Raw genomic sequence first — 23,932 nt, 5'->3', positions numbered from 1 at the left:
ATGTAGCACACTCACCCTATGTGTGTTCTACTAGTTTGGGGTGTCATTTGGGCACTCTAAACCCAAAGTGAATGGGCAATCCTGACTGTGAGGGAGGAGACAGATCGGAAATTGATGGCAGTGGATCATGGGATGTGGCATACTGTTTTCCTGTTTCATTGACTGATGAGTGACCTATTTTATAATTCAGCCTCATCAATTTGATTCATTTTAAATCCAAAGTATTGTCATAAATTATTTTATATCAATTGGTTAAAATACCTTTTTATAACCAAAATGATTTTGGAACAATATTTTTTTTATTTTAAGACATCTCTATTGCCATTCGTAAAGGTACAAAACAATACATGTGAATGCTCAAATGAATATTTAAAGGGTTTTCACAGAAATTCAGTTTGAGAAGCATTTTGAGAAGAACATTTCAGTCATTGAATGAATCCAGTTTGTAGGGATGAGTTCATTTCTTAATAGAACCACAATGATGCTTTTTATAGCCTAAAAACATAGTTCATATGAAATAAGTGTTAGTACTTCAAAAACTAGCTCTCAGTTTGGTCCTTTTATTACAATTCAGAACATTTGAATGTACATTTCTAAACATTGCCTAGTAATTAACAAAACTAAGTAGAAGGAACGTGGTAAATCCAAGCATAATGACCTCATTACTTGGTAATCAAGTAATTATTCTAGCTTCTCGCTCCACTGCAGTGATAATAAGCGCTGATCATACATCACAACACTAAATGCAACCAAATAGGTCAAAGGTCATGTAGTGGCAAAAAGAGTGAGCAGTCCTTTCAGGAAGGAGACGATTTCATTTCCACCTAATTTGGACTCTCCATAAACACGGTCCACAAATGAAATGGGAACCTGAATAACAGACAAAAAAAAAAAAAAAAAGCTACGTTAAGAAATCGATCAAATAAACCATTCTGCTACTATGAAACAGAATGAAAAACAAAAGTGTTTGTATTAAATATAGTACAGTGACTCATAATTTCCAGCTTACAAAATAAGAGGCTTTTACACTTTTTCACAGTTCCTAGAACCATAACATGGTTTCTGGAGTGTTCGCACTGTAGGAACTGGGAATGATTTAAGTTAAACAACACTGTTTTATTGGACTAAATTAGCTCCTGGATTAGATCAGGGTGTAATCCATCAAAATAGCAGCTACAGTGATGTAAACCCTGGCAGAGAATTTGAATACACATTCACATAATATGGGCAACACGGTGGTACAGTGGTTAGTGCTGCCACTTCACAGCAAGGTCGCTAGTTTCAGTCTCGGCTAAGTCAGTTGGCATTTCTGAGTGGAGTTTGCATGTTCTCCTCATGTTCGTGTGGGTTTCCCCCACAGTCCAAACACGTGCTGTAGGTGAATTGGGTAAGGTAATTTGTCTGTAGTGTATGCGTGTATGTCCTGATCCTTCAGATTGGGGGTTGAGCATTGAGCTAACAATTCATATCCTAAAAACTAGATGTTTCCAAACACCAATATGATGCGACCAAATATCAACTTTGATATAAAAGCCTTGACATAATCTGCATTATCATGAAACATCTTTGTTATTTTGATGTCACTGTCAGCATGGCTTACATCACCTTAGATTTCCTGCTGGCAGTGGGGAAATACGTTTTCGATGAACAGGGCCTAGCAGTTAGTTTCAGTAACTACCCAGAGCAAAATGCCACTATAGTCCAAGTATTACACAAATATATCTAAACCATTTTTTAAATAACTGGCAATAACTGCATTCATAGGAAATGTGGAAAGAGATGTGCTGACCTCTCCAATTGTATAGCCCAGTTGTCTGGCCCGGACAATCATCTCCATCTGGAACACATAGCCTTTTGACACACACTGCTCCACTAGTTTTTCCAGAACCTCTTTCTTATAGAGCCTAAAACAAAGAACACGTTATTTATAATGACAATACAGTTTATGAGAAGTAATAAGACTGATTTCTTTATAAACATGCCTCACCTAAAACTCCCAGTAAGATCAGACGCTCCTGGTCTGAGCAGAACTTGTGTTACAAAGTTTGCCCCTCGACTAAAACAAAAAAAAGTTATATCAACCAAGTAATATAGTACCACAAAATGTGAGAGTATATGTGCCATGGAATAATCTAAGCCCTGTTTTTATTTATTCTGAGTGGTCGGTTGACATTGCCATATCAAACTGACATTTACAAGTATTTGGATGCATCGCTTGCGTGACCACATGTGCTGTAAGTGAATTTCACTACGACCTTTCCTTACAGACACTTTCTACATCACTATTGCAAGTACTTCTGAATGAACTAACCAATGTTCTACAGCTTTTGTGCAGGTGGAAGAGCAAGAAAATGAAAAGAATGTGAAAACTAGATTTTTTATTGTATTTTGATGTTTTGACACAGCGGAGAGAAGCATGAATGACTTGTTTTATTGCGCTTTCTGTCCGCATACCCTATAACAGCTGTGTTAATGGCTGCTTTAATGCGTTTGACCACAATAATAAATAAAAAAAAGTTGAAAGTGTACAAGCTCAAATTGTGTTTGTCCTTATTTTTTAAACCAACACTTGTGCATTTATACTTGTATGTACCTTTATCTAGTTTACAGAAATTGGGCCACAGACTAGGGTAGAGTTTCCCAATCCTGTTCCTGGAGATCTACCTTCCTGCAGAGTTCTGCTGCAATCTTGATTAAACACACCTTCTTTAACTACCAAGTGCTTCTTCAGATCCTACTTAGTCGGTTTAGTTGATTTTGATCAGGGTTGGCACTGAACTCTCCAGAAAGGCAGATCTCCAAGAATAGGATTGGGCACCCCTGGACAACAGCTACCCAATTAATCGAAATAAATTTTGATTTTGGCTTCCAATGATTATAATATTAAAATTATTGAGAAAATTATTATTGCACCATATCTACTTGTGAATTGTGAAATTTCATGATGTGTAAAATGATCTCCAATAATAAAACATAAAAAGAAAAAAAAAAAAAAATATATATATATATATATATATATCTAAATAAAAAATCATTTCAATGACAATTTGGACCAAAGAAATCATGATAACGATTTCTTTTACATAATCAAGCAGCCATAACATAGATCTAAAGATGACAAAATACATCTTATTTGCCTATTATTAATATTATTCATTGGAGTTGCTCATTCAGCTAAAGTTGCCAGTCCTATACCTGATGAGTTTTCGCCGCAGATCCCATCCATACACACCACCATCTCCTCTGTACCTTGTGCCAGACACCAGGTCATATCCACCTTCTTTCTGTTTTCTGAACAAATATCAAATTTGTGGAAGTTACTCATAGGCTTGTAATAATGCTATTACTGCAAAACTACATTACACAGAATAAAGAGCAGTTCTTTAAAAGCAGAAGCAAGGATAAATGAATTAGAAATCACTTACTCAATGAACTGTGGGATAAACTTTGGCTGTGAAGGAGAAGAAAAAACACATACATGAATGCTCCTAAAGGCTTCACTTGATACAAGCAGAAACACACACAAATCATTCCCATGAGATGGCTCCTAATTCTAACTCATTATAAGTCGTTATAACTATGAATCACTTTAATTCTATTGAAACCCTTTTGCCACAAGTAAAAACATTAAATATATTAAAGGCACATGTTCATCATAAGACATTCAGCAACATTCATTTCAATGGCTTTTCTAAATATGTCCATTTTTTCATGGCCATGTAAACCCTGCATGCAATTTACTCAAAAAGGTACAAAACACACAGTATGCAACTAATTGATGAATGCTTACATGATGTGACAGATCTGCATCCATTATGATAACGAAGTTTCCTGTTGCATGTTTAATGCCGTGGATGTAGGCAGTACCTGAAATGACATAAACGTCAATTACTAATTAATTAATAATAAAATAATTAATTAACGTCAATACTGCTACAGCACACATATTTTAGCTGAAAAATAACCAGTTACTATTCATTTTTTACACACCATAAGACAATTTGGGTCACTTTTCATATTCAGCAAAACATTAAATACATTTTAAGACCTTCATAATTAATAATGTTGCCAATTCATAATGTTGTCATACAGGCAATATTAAAAACTTAATAATGTTCAGTTTCTTGCAATTGTTTCACTTCTGAAGATTCAGGAGACACAGATATTCAGATTTTGTTTTTCCTGTATATGTTTTTTTGGGCACTTTTAAAATGTCGGTGTTGCTCACTCCTGTTTTTGTTACAACTTGGATGACCTAAGGATTAACTATTTATTTAAGAAGCATTAATAAAATGATTATTTAGCATAATGAGCCAGTTTACCTAATCCCAGCTTTTCTGCTCGCGGTCTCAGGAGCTGAAAAGAATAAAAATACCAGCTTTATTTAATTACTTATCCGACGAGATATCAATCATGTGGTGTGTATAATAATGCATAACTCACAATTTTATCCGCGCCGTAAATCTTCTGCAGCTGCTCGGCGATCTGCAGTGTTCCGTCTGGACTGCCATCATCGATGACTATGATCTCATAGTTGTAGCCACTGCATTAATGAAATAAATGAGCACTTAAAACCGATAAAAAAAATTACAGTTCCTCTTCTAGCGTGACGTCACTGACAGCTCATCATTAGGACTTCTACAAGCTGACAGCTGGTTTTATTCAGGTTTCGCAATTACCTTTCGCCGAAATACTTCACCAGCAACCAGACGATCAACGGGAGGTTTTCTCGCTCATTGTAAGTCGGCAGAAGGACAGAATATTTGTCAGGTTTGTCCCGACTCTTCGCATTACTTCTGCGGCTCGCCATGTTGGCGTCTATAGTAAACACCGGATGTTTACATCAGATTTGCTGTCCGTGGAAATCAGGAGCTCCATCCTTTGGTTCCGGAGCAGATCGCAGAATATTTATGATGGAAGTTGAGAAAGCCAACATACTGTTATACTACATAGAGGATTTTCCAAAATCTGACACGGAAAAAGTCCCATTGACTTAATATTGGACCAAAGTTTGTGACCAGTTTGTAACTTTGCACCAGACTGTCATACAGGCTCAACTCAGACTACCAATCTGACAATCACTGATCACCTTTTCATCTTATAGCCGTACGGTAGCAACTGTCCCATTGCCTTATTTTGTAAAAATCTGCCATTGACTTTACATTAGACATAATGAGAATAAACCAATGTATGCTAGCAATATACTAGAAACATACTAACGACAATTCATACTAGAAACATAATCTATACTAGAAACATATTTCGACATAGCAATCTGTACTAAATATATACTAATCTTAAAAACATACTAATCCATACTAGAAACATACTAATCTATAAACATACTAACGACATACAATTCTTACTAGAATCATACTAATCCTTATATTATAAACATTTGCAACATAATTCATACCAGAATCACGCTAGCTTATACTAGAAAAATATATGCTAGCAACATTGCAAAACAACATGCTAGTTACTAGAAACATGCCAGCAACATGGTAATTCATACTAGAACCATGCTAATTTATGTTAGCAATGCCTTAGTAACCACTCAGAACAACTGCCTAGCAACGCCTTAACTATAACAGAACACCCTAGCGTAACTTTAGCAACTGCCAGCAGTCACTCGGAACATTGTTGCAACTATCTAGCAATACCCTAGCAACCACTTAGAACACCCTAACAACCACCTAAAAACCCTAGCAAACACCTAGTAACACCTTAGCATTGATAGAAACATGCTAACATGTAGTTATCTAACTATGCCAACTGTCAAACTTCTTAAAAACTACTTCAGTTATTTAAACTTCGAAACTACTCCAAACTTTCAGACTGGGCTTTCTCAAAACACCATGAAGTTTGCCTACAAATGTTACATTTCTAGTTAGTTGAAAGAGTTTTCACACACAAACACACAACAGAATATTTACTCACTTTTTTTTTAATGGTTTCAAACCAGGAAATCCACAGTGTGAAAAAACTATTTAAGTCAGAAGTTACTGGATTCCAATATTCTTTAAGATACTTTATTTTGTGTTTAACAGATAAAAGAATATCACAGCAGAGGAAGAGTAAATGATGACTAGTGTCCACATTTACAACACAACCCATTAGAATTACAAAATGTTGACCAAGCATATTTCTGTAAGGTATTTGTGTGCGGACTCTTTCCATTGGAATGACATCCTTAAGAAATTACAAGTTGTTAGTTTTCTACCATGGAAATATTGCAAAGATGTGAATTGAAAAACAACATTTGAAAGTAATCAACCAATTAAAGGCACATTCGGGAATACAACAAAGTGGAAATGGTCATTCTTTGCAATATTGTTTCCTAGTAGCACCCTCTGACAATTAAGGATTAAATGATATTCCTATAAATAAACCATTCCTATATACTATTCTTTTGCCATTTTGTTTATTTAATATTTTAAATTTAATTATTTGTTTATTTGTATTTGTCCAAGTCATATGAATGTATTAAAAATATAAAGGCGTCATTTAAAGTTTCATGAAAATAATCTGACTTGAGCTGAATGATTTCACTGCTGCTTACACACTGACATACTGCTTGTGAAAAAAGCATTTTGTTATAAATACTGATTAATGTGATGGTTTCATTATAATTTTGCAGATATTTGGAGCCATTTCCTTGTCACAGAAGCACAGATCTCACGTGAGTCAGTTTTCATTTTATACAGGTTTTACATAAAAATGTATTAGCATAAAAAACAGAACACAACTTAGTATAATCCAATAAAATACTATTGACAGCACTCCTGCATACTTAAAAAAGACAATATAACATCACAGTGTGTTTCTTATTTAACTGTATTGCTTTTGCACAATATTGCTTATTTCATATTTTAAAACAATTCTTGATGCAAAAACCCAAAAGGAGGAGTTCAGGAAACTGGAATGAAAAACATTGAAATTAACAAGCCTTCAACAACTTACATATAAAAACACATACAGTGCATTAAATACAATAAAATACATCAAAGAAAAATATTAGAATCATTCTTAGTGCGGATCTTTGGTAATGTTCAGTAACACACCGGTTCCTTGTCTGGACACCAAAATACCAGTCTAGGTAAAAAAAAAAAAAAAAAACAGCTTTGTGTGTGTTGTGAGCTCCTCTGGGCTCCTGCAGATGATGTTCAGCCTGTGAATCTGCTGTTGTCTCGTAGCAGCAGTCCAGGTTGAATTCTAAAGAACACTGACATGTTCAAGGATGATCAGTGCTTTGCTGATCTCAGAAGGGGTGTATTGAGGCGAAATCAGCCTCCACTTGGAGAAAATACGGTTAGAAGAGTCCATCAACAGGCTCGCTCAAAGTCAACGTCCATCAGAATCTCTTCATCCGTTCTGTCTCACAGTGTCTTTCTACAAAGTCTGAGGAGAGAGAGAGGATTCTGGCAGTGCTCAAGTCTAACAGTAACTTCTCAACTCAAGGACGGTACCCGAGGTATGGATCTTCTGGAAAATAAAAACAAGTCATTACACCCACAGGTCAAACATGAATGGTTTTCAAAGTTTTGTAGGTGTTAGTATTAGTATGTTAGTCTTAACATACATAATCTAGTAATTTAGTCTGCTCCAAATCACTGACAAAAATCACATCATCAAATTATAATCACAGAAGTCTGCAAAATTAATCAATGGATATTTTTTGATGTCATCTCATTTTTTCATTATATCTGACCAATCAAAGCTCTCTAGTATTTGCTATGTCCCACTCCCTTTAAGACGTTTTTGTTGCTGCTGAAATTGGTCATTTATTCACACACACACCTACAAACTCAGCAAGAGATCTGAAGAGATTTAACAAAGATTTAAAATCCAGTTTTACTTGGTGAATAGTACCATATAGGGATACAGACAGCGTAAATATGATTTCCTTTAGGGTGCATGAAGTCTGCTTTCATGTTAATGTGATGAGAACCGCTTCAATCCACTTAAATCACGCAGAAAACTATTTTAACGTAGAGTAAGAGTGAGTCAGACTCAGTATTACTATTATATTCTGTCATGAGTCTGATGAGCATGAGCTCAACAGCTCTGATTAGCAGAGATATGATGCAAACAAAATGCTATTGGCTGTTTTTGAAAAGGGGAAAAGGGGCTACTCTATGTCCCGCCCTGTGTTCCTGTTTCAGTTGAGATTATGTCACACTGTTAATAAAAATGCACATTTCAAAGCACTTCACTGGACCTTTAATAATATCTGGGATAGCTTTTTTTTTCACCTGCAGGAGGCCCTTGATAACATCCACTGCTGTCACAAACACCCGAGGGTCCCATTTCTCCCTGTTGACCTGCAGCTCCAGGAATACCTGTAGGTCCTGCTTTACCATCCTCACCTTTGGGACCTGGTTCCCCTATTTTAGCTTCACCTGGAGGTCCTGGTGAAGTGGAAATAAATGAAGGCACACTTAGTTAGCACTTAAAATACTAGAAATACATCAGGTCTCACTCAGTAATAAAAGAGTGGATATTCTTCATGGACAGGAAAACAAGTGATGAAAAACATTTTCAACAGCACATGCCCAGTTGAGATACTCTCGAGCAAGGGCAATGACGTGTGCCATTCTTTAAACCAGGGGTGGCCAAACTCGGTCCTAGAGTTCAGATGTCCTGCAAAAGTTTAGTTCAAACCCCAATCAGAGATACTTGGGCTAGCTAATCAAGCTCTTACTAGACTTTCTAGAAACATCCAGGCAGGAGTTTTGAGGCAAGTTGGAGTTAAAACCTGCAGGACACCTGCCCCCTAGGAACGAGTTTGGACACCCCTGCTATAGACTACCCAAACAGCTTTCATTGATTACAGATCACAGATCTATCAATTACTAGATGTCAACTAGAATGTATTTCTGTGTAGGTATATTTAAAGAAAACTTGCAACTGAATGTATGTAAAGAAACATTGAACATGGATTTAATTATCAGTATTAAGAAAATTTGTAACTATATACAAAATACATAAAATAATTAATACATAATAAATCAATGAAATCCACATTTTGTATTGACAATATGTTTTATATACTGAATACTGTATATACAGTATGTAATGGTGATAAGATAAAAAAAAATATTTTGTGTGCATGTGGGTTTCACATTGTTACTATATTTTAAAACATTTCAAAACCATTCAATAATTTTTAGTAGAGATGTTTTTAGTGAACTATTGTTTGCTTGTGTATTTCATTATTTCTGTGAATTTTTGGAGTATGATCTTAGACAAATGTGCATATGAATGCTTTCTACATGAGAGCCATTAATTGTGTAGAAGCTAAATGATGTAAATGAAAAGCACGTTTTCTTGTAATCCTACAATTCATTATATTTCATTACATTTCTAATCATTTATAAAAATAATAATAAAAAGTATAATAATAAAAAACAAGAAGAAATTAATATATCAATTCAGGATGGAAGTATTACATATTATTTTTATTCCAAATAAGTCACAGAATCGCCCCAAAAGCATGCTTTTCAAATATAACTAACTTATTAATTCATTTTCAAATAAATGCAGTCTTGGTTAGCAGAGGACTTAAAACTTAAAGAAACTTACAAATAAAAAAATAAATAAAAATTGTACTTAACATTTCAAACAATATTACTACAATGCAATTGTGCATCTGAGCGCTATATTGTTTAAATATGGTAAGAAATTTGTTACAAAATGAGATAAAATACAGATTAAGATGATAGAAATGTGCAATGTTTTTGTCACATTTGTTACAGGAAAATCTAAAAATGTTAAACTAATAATAAAAAATAAAAAAGTGAAGACAGCTATGTGATATACAAGACATTTTTACCTCCAAAACCCTTCATTCCCTGTGGTCCCACTGCATTTGCTCCGGGAGAGCCCTTCTCACCAGCCATGCCTCTGCGTCCTAGATGTTAATCCCAGAATTACTTACATGATACAAGTAAAAAACCATCAGAGTTTGCCTGCATCTCCAAAGAAATGCAAGTATCAAGGGTTACCTTGCTCTCCAGGATAACCAGGTTTCCCAGGCATCCCTCTGCTTCCCAGTCGACCCTGAGGGCCCCGGGGTCCGGGTGCCCCTCTTCCCCCTGGTATGCCCGGCTCTCCGGGAGGTGCTACTGGCTCCTGGATGGGCACTGGCTTCCGATTCAGCTCGTTTAGAAAAGCATCCATCTTCAGCACTTCATCTAGAACACAATTAATTAAGATAACACAATTGATAATTGAAGGGCTCTTACTCAGGCCAAGATTTACATTTAAAGATGCTTTTAAATTCTGCTTTACTGTAATTAAAATGGATGTAGGTAATGTAGTACATACTGTGGACAAGCTTTTCACAGGCCTGTGAAACAAGCTGGTAGATCATTGCAAGAGACTGTGGCTCGCCCTAATAAACAGAAAGAGAATTAAAACCAACGAAACAAAACTACCTCTTTTAAGGTTTGTATTCCTTAGACATGCCATTTTGTAACACACCTTCTCTCCTCGTTCACCTTTACTTCCAGGAAGACCCTTTGAAAAGGGAAAAATAACATGTGATTTACCAATTTCTACATCATTTTTTAAAATTATATAAACAAAAAATTCTCTACTACTTTCACAAAATTCAGTACAGTGTGTACAGAAGCCTTCTAAATAAACAGCTAGATGAAACATTAAATTGTTTATCAGGGCTGGCCCTTTCTTCTGTTTTCACAGTGCAAGACATCACAATAAATGAGGGATGTTTTTATCAGTATTACCAGATCTTGCTAGAAAAACAAAAGAGCACAAATGTTTTAACCTACAACAAGCTAGTTTAAATTAATAATAGCATTAAATCTTAAAATTAAGAAACTACTAAAGTAAAGCATCTCTTATCTGTAAAGATGCTTGCGTGGATAATGATTGGACATGGCAACACAGGACACCTTTGTTGACGTTTTAGTTTAAATCTCCAGCAACAACATTTTTAGTCCTAACTAGTGTGTAGTAATGGATCCATTTTAAGGGGGTTAATACAGTCTGAGGATGTGGGTCTCAATATTTTTGTCTTTTTTTTATGCGCCAAGCCAAAAAAATACAAGCACATGAATTCATATAACATGTGAACTTAGCAAAATTGCATGTAAATAAAAGCCATTTGGCTCTATTTTAATGATCTAAGTGCATGGTCTTAAGTGCACTTAGGGCATGTCCGAACCCACTTTTGCTATTTTAAAGATGGGAAAAATAGTTTGGGGTGTCCAGTGCATGGTCTAAAGGGTTGTCCTATTTCTCTTAATGCAGTTATATCTACTAAACCTGTGTACTTTGCACATGGCCAAAGAGCAAAAGTTTTACTCACAGTGGGCCCTACAGGGCCGAGTGGTCCTCTGTCTCCCACTGGTCCTGGATGTCCAGGCATACCCTGTAACCCCTACAAAATGTAGACAAAGATGTTAATAAAAATGTAATCAAAATGCAAATCATATATTATATGAAAACAAAAATGCTTTTACTCTTGGTCCTGTAATGCCTGGGGGTCCGATGTTACCCTCCACTCCTCTAGTGCCCTACATTTACAGACAGAAAAATTAATGACAGACTGAACATCTCAAACACAATGGCTGCCTAAAGCCACACAGAGACTTGCCTTTGGACCAGGATTGCCTTCTCCACCTTTTTGACCAGGAGGCCCTGGTAAACCCTTAAAACACAAAGATATGCCTAAAATTAGACTTGCTGCAGAAACATTCCTAAAATGACCAGTCATAGCCATTAACCCAAAACTCACCTGACTCCCAGGCCTTCCAATATCTCCTTTTTCTCCTCTTGCTCCTGGTGGACCCTTATAATGAAAAGAGAGAGGGTCTGAGTATATCTTAAATGTTTATACACATTAGATTGTTTGTTTCTATAGAACAAGTGTAAACCTACCATTTTACCCATTACAGCTATTCCACGAGGACCAGCAGGTCCAAGAGCACCAAAGCCACCCTCAGGGCCTGATTTACCAGGAGGGCCTACCTCACCCTAAAGAGATGCAGAGAACGCACAGAAACACATAAACAAGACAGATAACAGGCACTCTAAACAGACAGTATGGCTTAGTAGTTAACTGAAGGATTGTAGGTTCTAGAGGTAAAACAATACATTAATTCCTACCAGACAGTTTTGATACAGAACTTTTAGTACATTCTCCAAAATAAAGGTATTAGAACTGTCACTGGGGTGGTACCCTTTCAAAAGGTACACATTTACACATAAATGGTCCATATTGATACATTATAGTAAATATACTTTTATAGTACATATTTGTACCTAAAAAGAAAAAAAAATGTACTCTGAAATTTTTTGTATTATACGTACGTGTAAAGTACCAGTACAAATGTATACCTCTTGATTTAGTAATGCCCAAGTTACAGCTCTGGTACTTTTATTTCTGAATACAATCCTTGTTTTACATGCAGAACATATACAGTTCAAATCTAAAAGGTGGCCGCAAGTTTATCACCTTGCACTCAAGCTATTGTTTACTCTTGTTTGTATGACCAAGTATGTTCATGATTTTGTGAAGATTGTGACAGATCCTTATGCACACACATGGCTATCCATCATTGCTTGATATTGCAGGCCACCAAATCAATATAAGTGTCATTCATTTATAAACTTAAGCTGCGGTCACACAGGGCTTTTCCTCCCATAGACTTCCATTCATAAGCACGCAAATGCGTCAGACGGGAAACGCGCGGTCAGGCATCAATTTCGAAGGTTGCTGCGGTGCAAAGCTCAAGCTTGGTGAATTCTGACCTGGGAAATCGCATCACTTGACTGCGTGAGACCAACCGAGGATTAAAACATGACCTCTCTGAACAGAAACTTAATACATGGAGCAATCGCTCGCTTTTTTTAATGTCTAATAATCTTGTTTAATCCCGCCCCTTTTCGCAGCGCCGTACGACAGAATTTTACATACACAAACTCTAGTGTGACCGTAGCTTAATTTCGAGAGGATCTCGTGATTATGATTGAACACGACTGGTCCTGCATTAACTATGTATGATCCACCAATCAGACGATTCCCAACCTACCATAAAGAGCCAGGGTTTCTCATTACAGTCATCTCTGATTTGAAGAATCCACCCATCCACCCATACTTCTCCACCTTTCACTTCATGGAGCGGCACGGTGGCCCAGCGGTTAGCACTGTTGCCTCACAGCAAGTACGCTACCGGTTCTAGTGCTTTAACAGGCCGGCTGTAGTTTTTGTGCGAAGTTAGCATGTTCTTCCCGTGCTCGCATGGGTTTCCCCCAGGTTCTCCGGTTCCCTCCCACATTCCAAAAACATGCACTACAAGTGAACTGAACAATCTAAATACAGCACTACAGTCAAATTCTCATTCAGCAGCATATCTCTTTATAGCAATCATTTTAGTCATCAGCTCTTATCAAAAAGGGGAAGTCGTTGAGATCTACCTGAGCTCAAAGCTACCCTCTTGCCCTGCTAACAGGAGGAAGCCAAGGGCTCAAGGACCCAGCATGCCAAACTTGCTTATAACCAATCGTCAGCTAAGTGTGAACTCTTGAAAATTCAGTCAGAGACATACATGTAAAAAGTGACACGGCTGGATTTAAATGCTCACTAGTACAGTCTGTGGTAGTCAGTGTGAGCACTGCATCAAACACATCTCTGCACACAAGAAGGATGTCCGAAAAAACAAGTGAAGCACAGCATCCTAATAAATATTAGGAGTGTATACTATATATACTATATACTAAAAAAAATCTTGTTCTATTTTGAATATTTGCAGAAACATTTAATGTAACTTTTTTTATCTGAATGCAATTTTAAAGGGTCACGAAACACCAAAACACATTTTTTGAGCTGTTGACAGTCGTATATGTGTCCCACACTGCTAAAAACACTATTAAGACACCTATATTTCACTAAAAAGTGCAAATTGGTTGTTTTTGCGTTATTTCAAGCAAATTCGTACTTCCTGTTTGAAACGAATTTTTGAAGCTGCGTCACGGTCATGACATAATAGCCTGTATTCCAGCGTGCAGACTGGGCGTCTGTGCCAGAGTGAGTCTTATTACGTCTTACAGTGTGTTGCATTAATGCATGAGTAAGGCTTGGTTCAAACCAATCAGCGCGCTCTATTGTGCAACTTCATTAATATTCATTACTGTGTTTACACGACATAGATGCCACGTTGTGTTGGCAAAACAAGCATGAAGTGTTGCTTTTATAGTATGCTGCCGTTAAGTTTCTATTTCTTTTTCTCTCTGTGAGAGCTCAGACTCACGTGTGGAGCCATTATTGTTTACCTGAGAGCTGTTCTCATCTGCAAACGCTGAGATCGGATTCGCTTATAGTCTTCTCTTCATAAAAACGCGGCTCTAGTTGCTGGTGATTGTCCTGTCTCTACAGATTTGTTAAGTGAGCGACTAGTGCTCTTTGTTTATTCAGTTTGTTCGTATCGAACTAAGTTAACTATTGCCCCGTAACATGAATTAATTCCCTGAATGAAAGAGCCAAACTGCAGTTAAAGTCCACCATTTAATATTTGGCAAATAATTCCACTACAGATGTCCATGTAGGTTAAACACTTTTTAAAATCACTTTCTCCTGTGTGTGAGTATTTTGACTGAAACTCGCGCGTGCCCAAATACACTCCCACACTCTCCCACTTTAGTTCCTCCGACACTCCCCCCTAAACAGAGCTGGACAAGCCCACTTTTCTGACATTTTCCAAAGTAGAGGTGTGAAAACACCCTGCTAAAACGAGGGGGTTTCATGGCCCTTTAACTAAGCAGCAAATATTTAAAAAACAGCTCATCTGCTCGTTATTTGAATACAGTTTCCCCTAAACCTTTATATATTGTTTAATCTATCTGATAATAATTTTATTTATAGCAAAATGTCTATTTTATTCTAATTTATTTCTGTGCCTTACCTTTTGTCCCACCTCTCCCTTCTCCCCCTTCTCACCACGAACACCAGGTTTCCCCTGAACAAGCATATCATTACACCAATAATTATTACAGCACTAATTATACCAATACAAGCTTTCTATAATGTTAATGCTAGTTTTAAAAAGCAGAGTTGTAGCCTCACAGATGGCCCAGTGTCTCCAGGTGATCCTGGGACATCTGTGGTGCAAGTGCAGGCATAAGCAGGGGCCGGACAGCTCTCCTCATCTCTCTAGAGGACAGAGAGTGACACTCAAAATTCAGCAGCAGCAGCTTTACAGCATCATGTACTATATGAAGTCATTCATACTAAGATGTCAGCACAACTTTTGGTGTACCTGTGAGGGCAGATCACAGCAGCTGTCTTCTGACGCCCAAGTAGTGTTGCACACAATCTCAAAGGACTGCAGCTGAAACTGGAGATGAATACAATATAATAGGAATACAATATGAACATTTATTTAGCAAAGACATAGCTTTAAAGTTATAAGTTAATGTTACAATTTTTGAACAGTATTTATCAAAGAAAAAAAATGAAAACATTAAGCATAGGAATAAGACACTTTTCTTTGTTGAGCAGCAAATCAGCATATTATAATGATTTCTGAAGGATGACGTGACACTAAAGACTAGGGGTGAACATTTTGCCATCATAGGAATACATATTTTTAAATATTAGGTGACATATATATTCAATATAGTAATTAATTACAATTAGTTATGCATAATTACATGCACATATCCCTAGCCCTCATCCTAATTTTATTCAGTAGTTAAAAAAATAAAGTGTAACCAAATATTGCTAGATTTGAATTATGGTTTGCAATTTTATTATCTTTAATATCAAACACACTAAATTCAGTCTTAATAAGCATAATAGGCAAAAAAATGATTAAAAACACCTTTGAATGACAGTGTTCATATACTCTTTGTTTTTTGTTTTTTTTGGTATTTGAACTTCATGATCAGTCTATTTCTGGTCATAAAGTGAGACTTACTGCAGCAGATCCGCTGTGAGGTCCACGTGTCTTCACTAGTTTGCCCAGCATCTCAAAGCCATCAGTGGGCAAGGTTCCCAAGGGCCGTGCGGGTCTTTCTCCTACCCGCTGGCAATCCACAGACAGTGACACACTCACCTGACTGACCGATAAATGGATCTGCCAATCAAATCAGACAAAGAGAAAAGATGAATCAGTGGCAGCTGCATCTCGATTCTTTTTTAAATTTGACTGAGCCTTTTAACTTAAACTTTTATGCAGTAATTACATTTAAAAATATAAATGTACATTCTGATTTCAACTTTGGTAAGTGTAAAGACAAAAACTGATAGATAAATGCTTTAAAATGTGCCGAAATTATCAAAAAAAAATTCAAAAAAAAAAAAAATTATCAAAAAAAAATTATTATTTTGGAAGGTCAGCTGAACAATTTCTCAGAGAAAAAATACATAAATCTCACAAACCTTATGAAAGCTGCCATAGAAAATTGAGTGGACTTGTGGCTGGTCAAAGGTCAGTTCCTGGATCTCTCCTTTATAGTCTAGACTGAAATACAGTAGAACTTTCTTCTCAGCTACATAACAAAACAAAGAAGGAAAAGCTCATGAACTTGAGACATTAGAAAAGAAAACAACTTAGAGACTTATATTTTGAAATGAAAACAATTTCACCAGATGATTTGAATATCTCTGTTTAAAAAGAATAACTGATTTTGTAGAGGAGTGCATCTGTATAAAATATTTATTAAATTAACAAAATAAAAACATAAATAAATAAATAGGAAAAAAGAAACAAACTAAATAAAAACTGATTAACGTTTTACTTGGGAGTTTAAATGTTTTCAGGTACAGAGATGTAAAATAACACTGCATAATCTTCACTGTACACTTAAAAAAGCTTTCCTTACTTAGATTTTCGTCTTGTTTCAAGTCCAAATATCTAAAAATTCTTAAATGAAGAAGAATTTTCTAGGCAAAAAAAAAAAAAAAAATTATTTTGCTTACCCCATTGGCAGATAATTTTGTTTGTTTAAAGGAAAAACCTATTTAATTTTGCCATTTTTTTAAAAAAAAACAAGACAATATGTTTTACTTGCCTAGAAAAGTCTTCTTGATTTAAAAATTGTTTGATATTTGGACTAGAAACAAGATGAAAAATCTAAGTAAGAAAAGCATTGTTTTGCATTGTAAAAATTAAATACAGTTCGTCCTTGTTAAAACTAGGGATTTTAGATTTTAGATTATAGATACTAGTAAATATATTTCTCTAAAAATGGTTGCTATTACACCCAATATACAATTTAGAGACCATGGAAATTTCAAAAGTATTGAAAATAATAAAAACAAAAGCAAAGGCCAAATAAAATGAAACAAAAAGATATGCCTACAAATGTTTTTTTTTTAAGCCAAGTATATTTCAGTTAAATTAAGTATTCCCTTTAGGCATTGTTTCATATTAAATCTACAAAAGTCCAAAAGAATCATTATTAATCAAACAACAAAAGGCAAGAACAAATCACTGTCCTAGTCTTTTCTTGTTTGATTAATAATGATGAACACAGATGGCAGCAGGAATATAGCCTGATGTCACTTTAGGAGCTGCACGGGGCCAATTTACTATGACACATACATTTTCATTCTCAAATCTTTACACAACACACAAGGGTTTATATGAATAATCACTGAGTGCCAAATTTTGACAAATGTTTGCATGTATTTGGCTATTTATGCGTGTTTAATTTGACCATTAAGCTAGAACACAGGTCTCAAAGCCAGTTAAAGCAGGGCTCTGCACTGTTTAGTTTCAACCCTAATTAAACACACCTGATCAGGCTAATTGAGTCCTTCAGGTTGGTTCTACAGGTGTCTGTGTTTCTACAGCTAAGTGTGTTAAAGCAGGGTTGGAACTAAACTGCTCAGAGCTGCAGCCCTCCAGGAACTGGCTTTGACACATGTGAACTAAGAAGGCTCTTTCCTGTGTTTATAAATATTAATACACCTAATACACTAATATCCAGGTGAAATTGTGCTTAAAGGAGGAACGAAGGTATTTTATCTTGATTGTTTCTTCAAACTGTAGTCATTAGATGCCAATATCAAAATCAAAATTATACTTTAATTAATTGCGTAGCCCTATTGCAAACATTGTCATTTCTTGTACCTGAATGTTTTAAATTCAATTGGTATGTTTACACAATTAGATTAGATTCAACTTTATTGTCATTACACATGTACAAGTACAAGACAACGTATATAAGCAGGTATAAGTTATAAAGTGCAGTTATAGAAAAACTATGGTCATATTTACAGTTGGATGTACTATTACCATTATTTACAGGTTGTATTAGCTATGAACAGAGATTTACAATAAATTAATATATGTTAAGGTTGCTATTAATAATCAGAAGTGTGCAGACAGATAAACATAATTACAAATGTATATGTACAGTGGGTGCGTACATAATTACAAATGTCCATGTGCAGTGGGTATGTACAGTTCAAATAAGTGAATCAGTGCAATGTAGTGCAATGAATATGTGAAAATTTAAAATGTTCATTTAAAATCTTAAATGCAATTTTAAGGCTTAAAGGGACAGTTCACTCGAAAATAAAAACTCTGACATCATTTACTCACCCTTTACCTCTTTGAGATTCATTCTTCTATTGAACACAAAAGATGACATTTTAACCTGTAGCCATTGACTTCTACAGTATTTGTTTTTTTTTTCTTTCTACTGGAACTCCGTGGTTGCAGGTTTACAGCTTTTAAACTAAACATCCTCTTTTAAATTTTTTTTTACCTTTTTTTTTTATGAAAGTTGAATCAAAAATTCATAATGAAAATTTTGTGATAAATAACTTACTTAAAATATGGAAACAGATTACATTATTTCTCTGTCTACCAAATACTTATTTGGACTGCCCAATAAGGTCAAATCATGCCTTTATTCCTGGAACTCAAGACAAAACATTTTCATATTGGAAAGAAAAAGGATTAGTACAAATAAAAGACCTAATAAATAATTTGGCTTATTTAGTCAGTTAAAATCTAAATACATTCTTCAATCCTCTGAGCTTTTTTTTTTTTTTTTTTTAGATATTTACAAATAAAGGATTTTACTAGGAAAATTTTCCTGGTTTTGAAAATATAACTATACACCAGACACTTGAAAATACAAAAAAACAGAGCCTAATACAAAAAGGTATCGTCTCTTTTTTTATAACTTATTATTAGACAAGGGTAATTCAAACACTGATACAATAAGGAAAGAGTGGGAGAAGGAGCTTAACGAAGAGATATCAGACGAGTCATGGGAAGATTAAATTTTCAAAATTCATGATTGTTCTATCAACGCGAGACACAGACTGATTTAATTTAAAGTTATCTACAGACTTCATTATTCAAAAGTAAAATAACATACAATTTTCCCAAATGTATCCTTATTGTGCAATAAATGTAAAAACTTCGAAGGTACATTGACTCACTCATTCTGGTCATGCCATAAAGTTAGTTACTTTAGTATTTATTTTTAGAACGTTTTTTATTTTATATCTGAAGTACATAGGATTGATCTGTCACATCTTTGGATAGGAGAAAAATTGGAGATAAATACATATCACAGGCAGTATCTTTATGTATGATATTAGCAAAGAAAATAATTTTACAAAATTGAAAGTCAGATTACATGCTTCAGTTTTGTGTTGCCCATGGAAGAAATGTGATATTGGATGGCAAATGAACTAAACATATTTTTTAAAATCTGAACCAAAATTATGTTTTCCATCAGTAATGCTGACTTGTAACTCATTATAGGTGGGAGTTTGGCATATGTCGAGTTGTGGAGCCTACACATTTCTTTGTATATTATTAATTTTTCATATTTAATTACATTTTTTCTCTTATGCTTTCTGGATGATATTGTATTATGTTGTGTCTGACTGTTTGTGTATTGTGAAATGGCCTTTATATCTTTTTTTGTCTGTTTATGTTATTGTTTATTTTTTATGCTAAAACAATAAAAAGATTTTTTTAAAAAGGTCTTTTTGTTCAACAGAAGAAAGAAACTCATAAAGGTTTGAAACCACTTGAGCGTGAGTAAATAGTAAGTATTTTAATTTTGGGGTAAACTATCCCATTTTTCCTCGCTTTATTTTATTGTTAAACTTTGTAATTAATTCATATATTCCAAGTGAAGTACATGCTTAATTTCTGATCCTAACCTAATGTGTAACTTCCTGTTTAACACTGTGACTACTGCAGATGCACACATGATGGGATTTACAATTCTACTGATCTAGAACCACTCCTCAATGTTTAGGAAATATCCAGGCACTCACGGTCCAGCACGACCCCCATTTTGGGCTGGAAGTCATTGTCGGTGAGCTGCCAGAGGGCGAAGGGCTCTCTGGGTGAATCTTGCAGGAGCCTGAAGACCATACTGATGGTGTGCTCTGGAGAAAAGCCAGCTGGGTGGATGAAGCTGAAACAGATACACAGAGTTTGAACAGTGACCAATGGATGTATAAACTGAGATGTTTGATTATGTGTGCTTGTGTGTTTGTGTTTACCCTGTGCTCTGGGTGAGCTGTACGTCTCTGTAAAGGGTGTAACTTGGCAAAGTGCTGAAGATGAAAGGTTCAGCTGCTACTCCTTCAATAGTAGAGTGAGCTCTCTGAGTGAGACCGAACGCTTCCATCATGTCGAAGCCTACAAAACACAGGCACACACACTTTACCATTTTGTTCTCCAGTGTGTGTGTTTGTAAAAAAGTATAATAAAGTTATATACTTTTTAAAAATATTCTGAAGAAAGTGCATAATTTAATTTAAAAAATATATCTGAAAAATCTAGTATTACTATTATTAAAAATAAACAAATAAATTAAATTATTTATACTTAAATTATACTAAAATATATTTAATTGTATAATATTATATTAAAATAAGAAATTAAGAAGTAAAAATTATAAATATAAAAAAGTGTAAAAGTATAATAAATACTGTTGTTTTTAAAAAAACATATTTTTAAATAAAAAAATAAAAATAAATGAAACAGAAGTTGCATAAACACAAGTTCAGTATGATGACTATGATGACATATTTCCAACTGAAACTGTAGAATATAGCTGAAGACTATAGAATACACAAGACGTGTCATTCGTATAGTTTGGAATGGGGAAAAGTGTAATGGTCAATATGGCGAATGAAACCCTGCCTATTAGTACAGGAGCCAATTATCAATCGCTATAGACTGACGGAGAAGCTTGTAACAGGCGTGTGCTTTTACGACAGGTTGGTGGTCAGCAAACACACTGGAATCTCCTCGAATACTTGCTTTACAGACATGAGAAATACAGTATATCAGAATAAAGCTGGAAATATGTACTTTTAAATAAACCAAGTGCTCTTGAAAACAAAGGTTTAATGGTTTGTAATCTATTAAATGAACTCGACGTACAGTCCGTCTTGTCAAATGGACATCCCATGACAGCAACTACTGAAATGCCCACAATCTTGTAAGGCAAGGCAAGGCAAGGCAAGGCAAGGCAAGGCAAGGCAAGTTTATTTATATAGCACATTTCATACACAGTGGCAATTCAAAGTGCTTTACATAAACAAGAATAAAAGTAAATAGTAAAAATAAATAAATAAATAAATAAATAAATAAATAAATAAATAAAAACAAATAATAAAACTGATTAAAAAACATAAAAACAGGTAAAATGTGATATAAAAGAATGAAGAAGAAGAGAAAAACATAATAGTGCAATCTGTCGGACGCAGCACAGTGCTCATTCAGTAAAGGCACAGCTAAACAGATGTGTAAACAAAGAGTCGCTGTTATTTCTGGAGGAGGTTCACCATCAAGACCAAGTTGTGAATTACTTCAGCGCTATCGGACAATCAACTGAAGTTGGTGTTGTTATCACATTATTTTTAAATGTGCATGCTAATTAGTTCGAGCAACCTGAAAATAGGCAGATTTTGTTTGATTCGAACGTTTAGGAACAAAACATATGAGACAGTTGTTGCTTAATTTTAGTAACAGTTCCAAATATCTAATGTAATCGTAAGCTTGGCAAACAGTTTTGGAGTTTGAATTTAATATTTTCCCATTCAGACAGAATGCCCGAGAGGCGTTTAAAAGATGGCAGCTGTATGAAATGACTTGCCTTAAAGGGACTTTGTTCACAGTTAAAGGGGCGTGGCTAATCCTATTTTGTCCAATCAGTCAAACTGACATCATCAGTTCCTATTTCAGAGGAAGCAAATGGTAGATTGACCAAAACGATTTCAGTGGATTAACTTGCATCAATTAATGGTTGAATTTAATACTAACAATGTGCACTAGCAAAATAAACATTGCTTCCTTAAATCCCTACTGCTGCCATATTTGCTCTACAGAACTTAGTTCATCAATAGACCCTGGTGCTTGGAGCGCAAAGGACATGGATTTCATTCTCAGAGACTGCATGAACATGGGGCAGTCGTGGCAATACTTGACAATACTCACTTCCCTTTTTACTGTATGTAAATAAGATGTAAATATGACCATACCTTTAAGCACATAATTTCTGACTGTCATCTCAGGACACACTAAAAAAAGAAAGAAAGGGAGCATGTTAAGTTTAAAGAAAGTAGAAAGTAAAGTAAGTTTGATCCCTTAAAAATTACATTTCTCTCTTGTCCATAAACTAGTTTGGTTTGATAAAACATAAAAGAAAACGCTGTTTATATTTAAAACCGTTGTTTAATACTTGTTTAGTTTTATACTGTATATACTCTTACCTTCTCTCTGAATGGGATGCAGTCCAGGAGGAACCTGAACTCTCACTGGAGCAGTAGCTTTAATAGAGAATAACATGCTGTTACTATTTACCAAATCATCACATCAGTCATTTTCATACATCAGTGCTGTGTATCTGACCTGTGGGGTGAAGAATGGTGACAGCAGCGCCCTCTACGGCTCCCAGACGTGAATGAACACTGATTCGGTACACGGTTTCAGGCTGCAGCTCAGAGAAACAGTGACTGCTGCTGGAAGCATCCACCATCTCCTCTTTAGTCTGCTTTTCTGAAACACAAACACACAGAAGCAGAAGTAAAAAAAAATCTGTGTGTTCAGCACAAACAGTAAAAACTGTTATGATGGTTGATTTAAGTGCTGCCACCTCTGAGGGCCTGGATGACTATGCGATATCCGCTGACTGCTGGAACGGGCCTCCAGGACACACATATGCTGGAGTGGTCCGAGCGAACCACACTTACACTGCTCACCCGCAGACTGGCTGATGTGCAGAAAGACAAACACAAACCATGTCCAAAGTGCTCACTCAATTACCTGTCCCCTATATATTTTGAGGCAGCATAGTGGACTATATCAGGAAAGAAAGAACTAAGATGAGTAAAAGAAATCGGAAAGTGACATAAATAGTATTAGTCAGAGAGGAGAGTTTTACAGACAATTTCATCATGAACATTACACCTAGCATCCTGTAATATTTCCTTTTTTTGGAGATTTCAGAATTCCATGTCTCTGTTCATTTGTCACATTTATTGTATTATTTTATAACAAAGAAAACAAAATTTCTTTCTAATCATGCCTGTAATTATTTTTTGCTTAGTGCTGGGCAAAGCTTAATTATGAATAACCCTATCCAAAATAAAAATATATGTGTGTGTATTTTATTTATTAATTATGTATATGTGATACACACACACATACAAATAAACAAATGTTTACAAAACAATTTTGTTACATGGATATTTCAATTTATAAAAAATTTGTATCATATCCATATTTTATATCTAAATATAAATAAACATTTTCTTAACAATGTGAACGCACGTGTTTATTTATATATGGATAATAAATTTACACACAATACACATAGGTATGTCTGAATAAACTTTTCTTCTTGGATGCGATTAATCGCGATAAATTTTTGTCCAGCACTTTTTTATGTTTGAAATATAAATTTGCAGTGG

General features: G+C 35.2%; 2 protein-coding genes across 13 annotated transcripts in view; both read right to left on the bottom strand.

Moving 5' to 3' along the window:
- Nucleotides 1-543: 543 nt before the first annotated feature.
- dpm1 (dolichyl-phosphate mannosyltransferase subunit 1, catalytic) lies at nt 544-4,845 on the bottom strand. The gene is given in 9 exon segments (NM_001003596.1): nt 544-870; nt 1,790-1,904; nt 1,988-2,056; nt 3,196-3,291; nt 3,426-3,451; nt 3,791-3,867; nt 4,323-4,356; nt 4,444-4,543; nt 4,680-4,845. Coding segments are annotated over 9 exon segments (753 nt in total). The 5' UTR covers nt 4,811-4,845; the 3' UTR covers nt 544-765.
- Nucleotides 4,846-6,018: 1,173 nt separating this feature from the next.
- slc35h1 (solute carrier family 35 member H1) overlaps nt 6,019-23,932 on the bottom strand; it is an 80,656-nt gene continuing 62,742 nt past the window's right edge. For 7 of the 12 annotated variants that reach the window (XM_073938084.1, XM_073938083.1, XM_073938081.1 and 4 more), the window contains 22 exons: nt 23,116-23,232; nt 22,872-23,018; nt 22,733-22,789; nt 22,502-22,540; nt 20,513-20,651; nt 20,282-20,424; nt 16,409-16,518; nt 15,945-16,103; nt 15,285-15,362; nt 15,092-15,178; nt 14,931-14,984; nt 11,908-12,003; nt 11,765-11,818; nt 11,624-11,677; nt 11,490-11,543; nt 11,336-11,407; nt 10,486-10,521; nt 10,330-10,396; nt 10,008-10,196; nt 9,836-9,913; nt 8,256-8,411; nt 6,019-7,485 (listed from right to left, as the gene is read on the bottom strand). In XM_073938084.1, the coding sequence (XP_073794185.1) occupies nt 7,457-7,485; nt 8,256-8,411; nt 9,836-9,913; nt 10,008-10,196; nt 10,330-10,396; nt 10,486-10,521; nt 11,336-11,407; nt 11,490-11,543; nt 11,624-11,677; nt 11,765-11,818; nt 11,908-12,003; nt 14,931-14,984; nt 15,092-15,178; nt 15,285-15,362; nt 15,945-16,103; nt 16,409-16,518; nt 20,282-20,424; nt 20,513-20,651; nt 22,502-22,540; nt 22,733-22,789; nt 22,872-23,018; nt 23,116-23,232 (2,015 nt within the window). In that variant the 3' untranslated portion in view covers nt 6,019-7,456. The remainder of the gene's footprint in view (nt 7,486-8,255; nt 8,412-9,835; nt 9,914-10,007; nt 10,197-10,329; nt 10,397-10,485; nt 10,522-11,335; nt 11,408-11,489; nt 11,544-11,623; nt 11,678-11,764; nt 11,819-11,907; nt 12,004-14,930; nt 14,985-15,091; nt 15,179-15,284; nt 15,363-15,944; nt 16,104-16,408; nt 16,519-20,281; nt 20,425-20,512; nt 20,652-22,501; nt 22,541-22,732; nt 22,790-22,871; nt 23,019-23,115; nt 23,233-23,932) is intronic. The other 5 variants (XM_073938087.1, XM_073938089.1, XM_073938088.1 and 2 more) reach the window with 1 other exon arrangement.

The sequence above is a fragment of the Danio rerio genome, chromosome 23 (assembly GCF_049306965.1).
Source record: "Danio rerio strain Tuebingen ecotype United States chromosome 23, GRCz12tu, whole genome shotgun sequence".
Lineage (NCBI taxonomy): Eukaryota > Metazoa > Chordata > Actinopteri > Cypriniformes > Danionidae > Danio > Danio rerio.
Note: the sequence above shows the minus strand (reverse complement) of the source record. Positions and strands in the feature narration are given on the sequence as shown.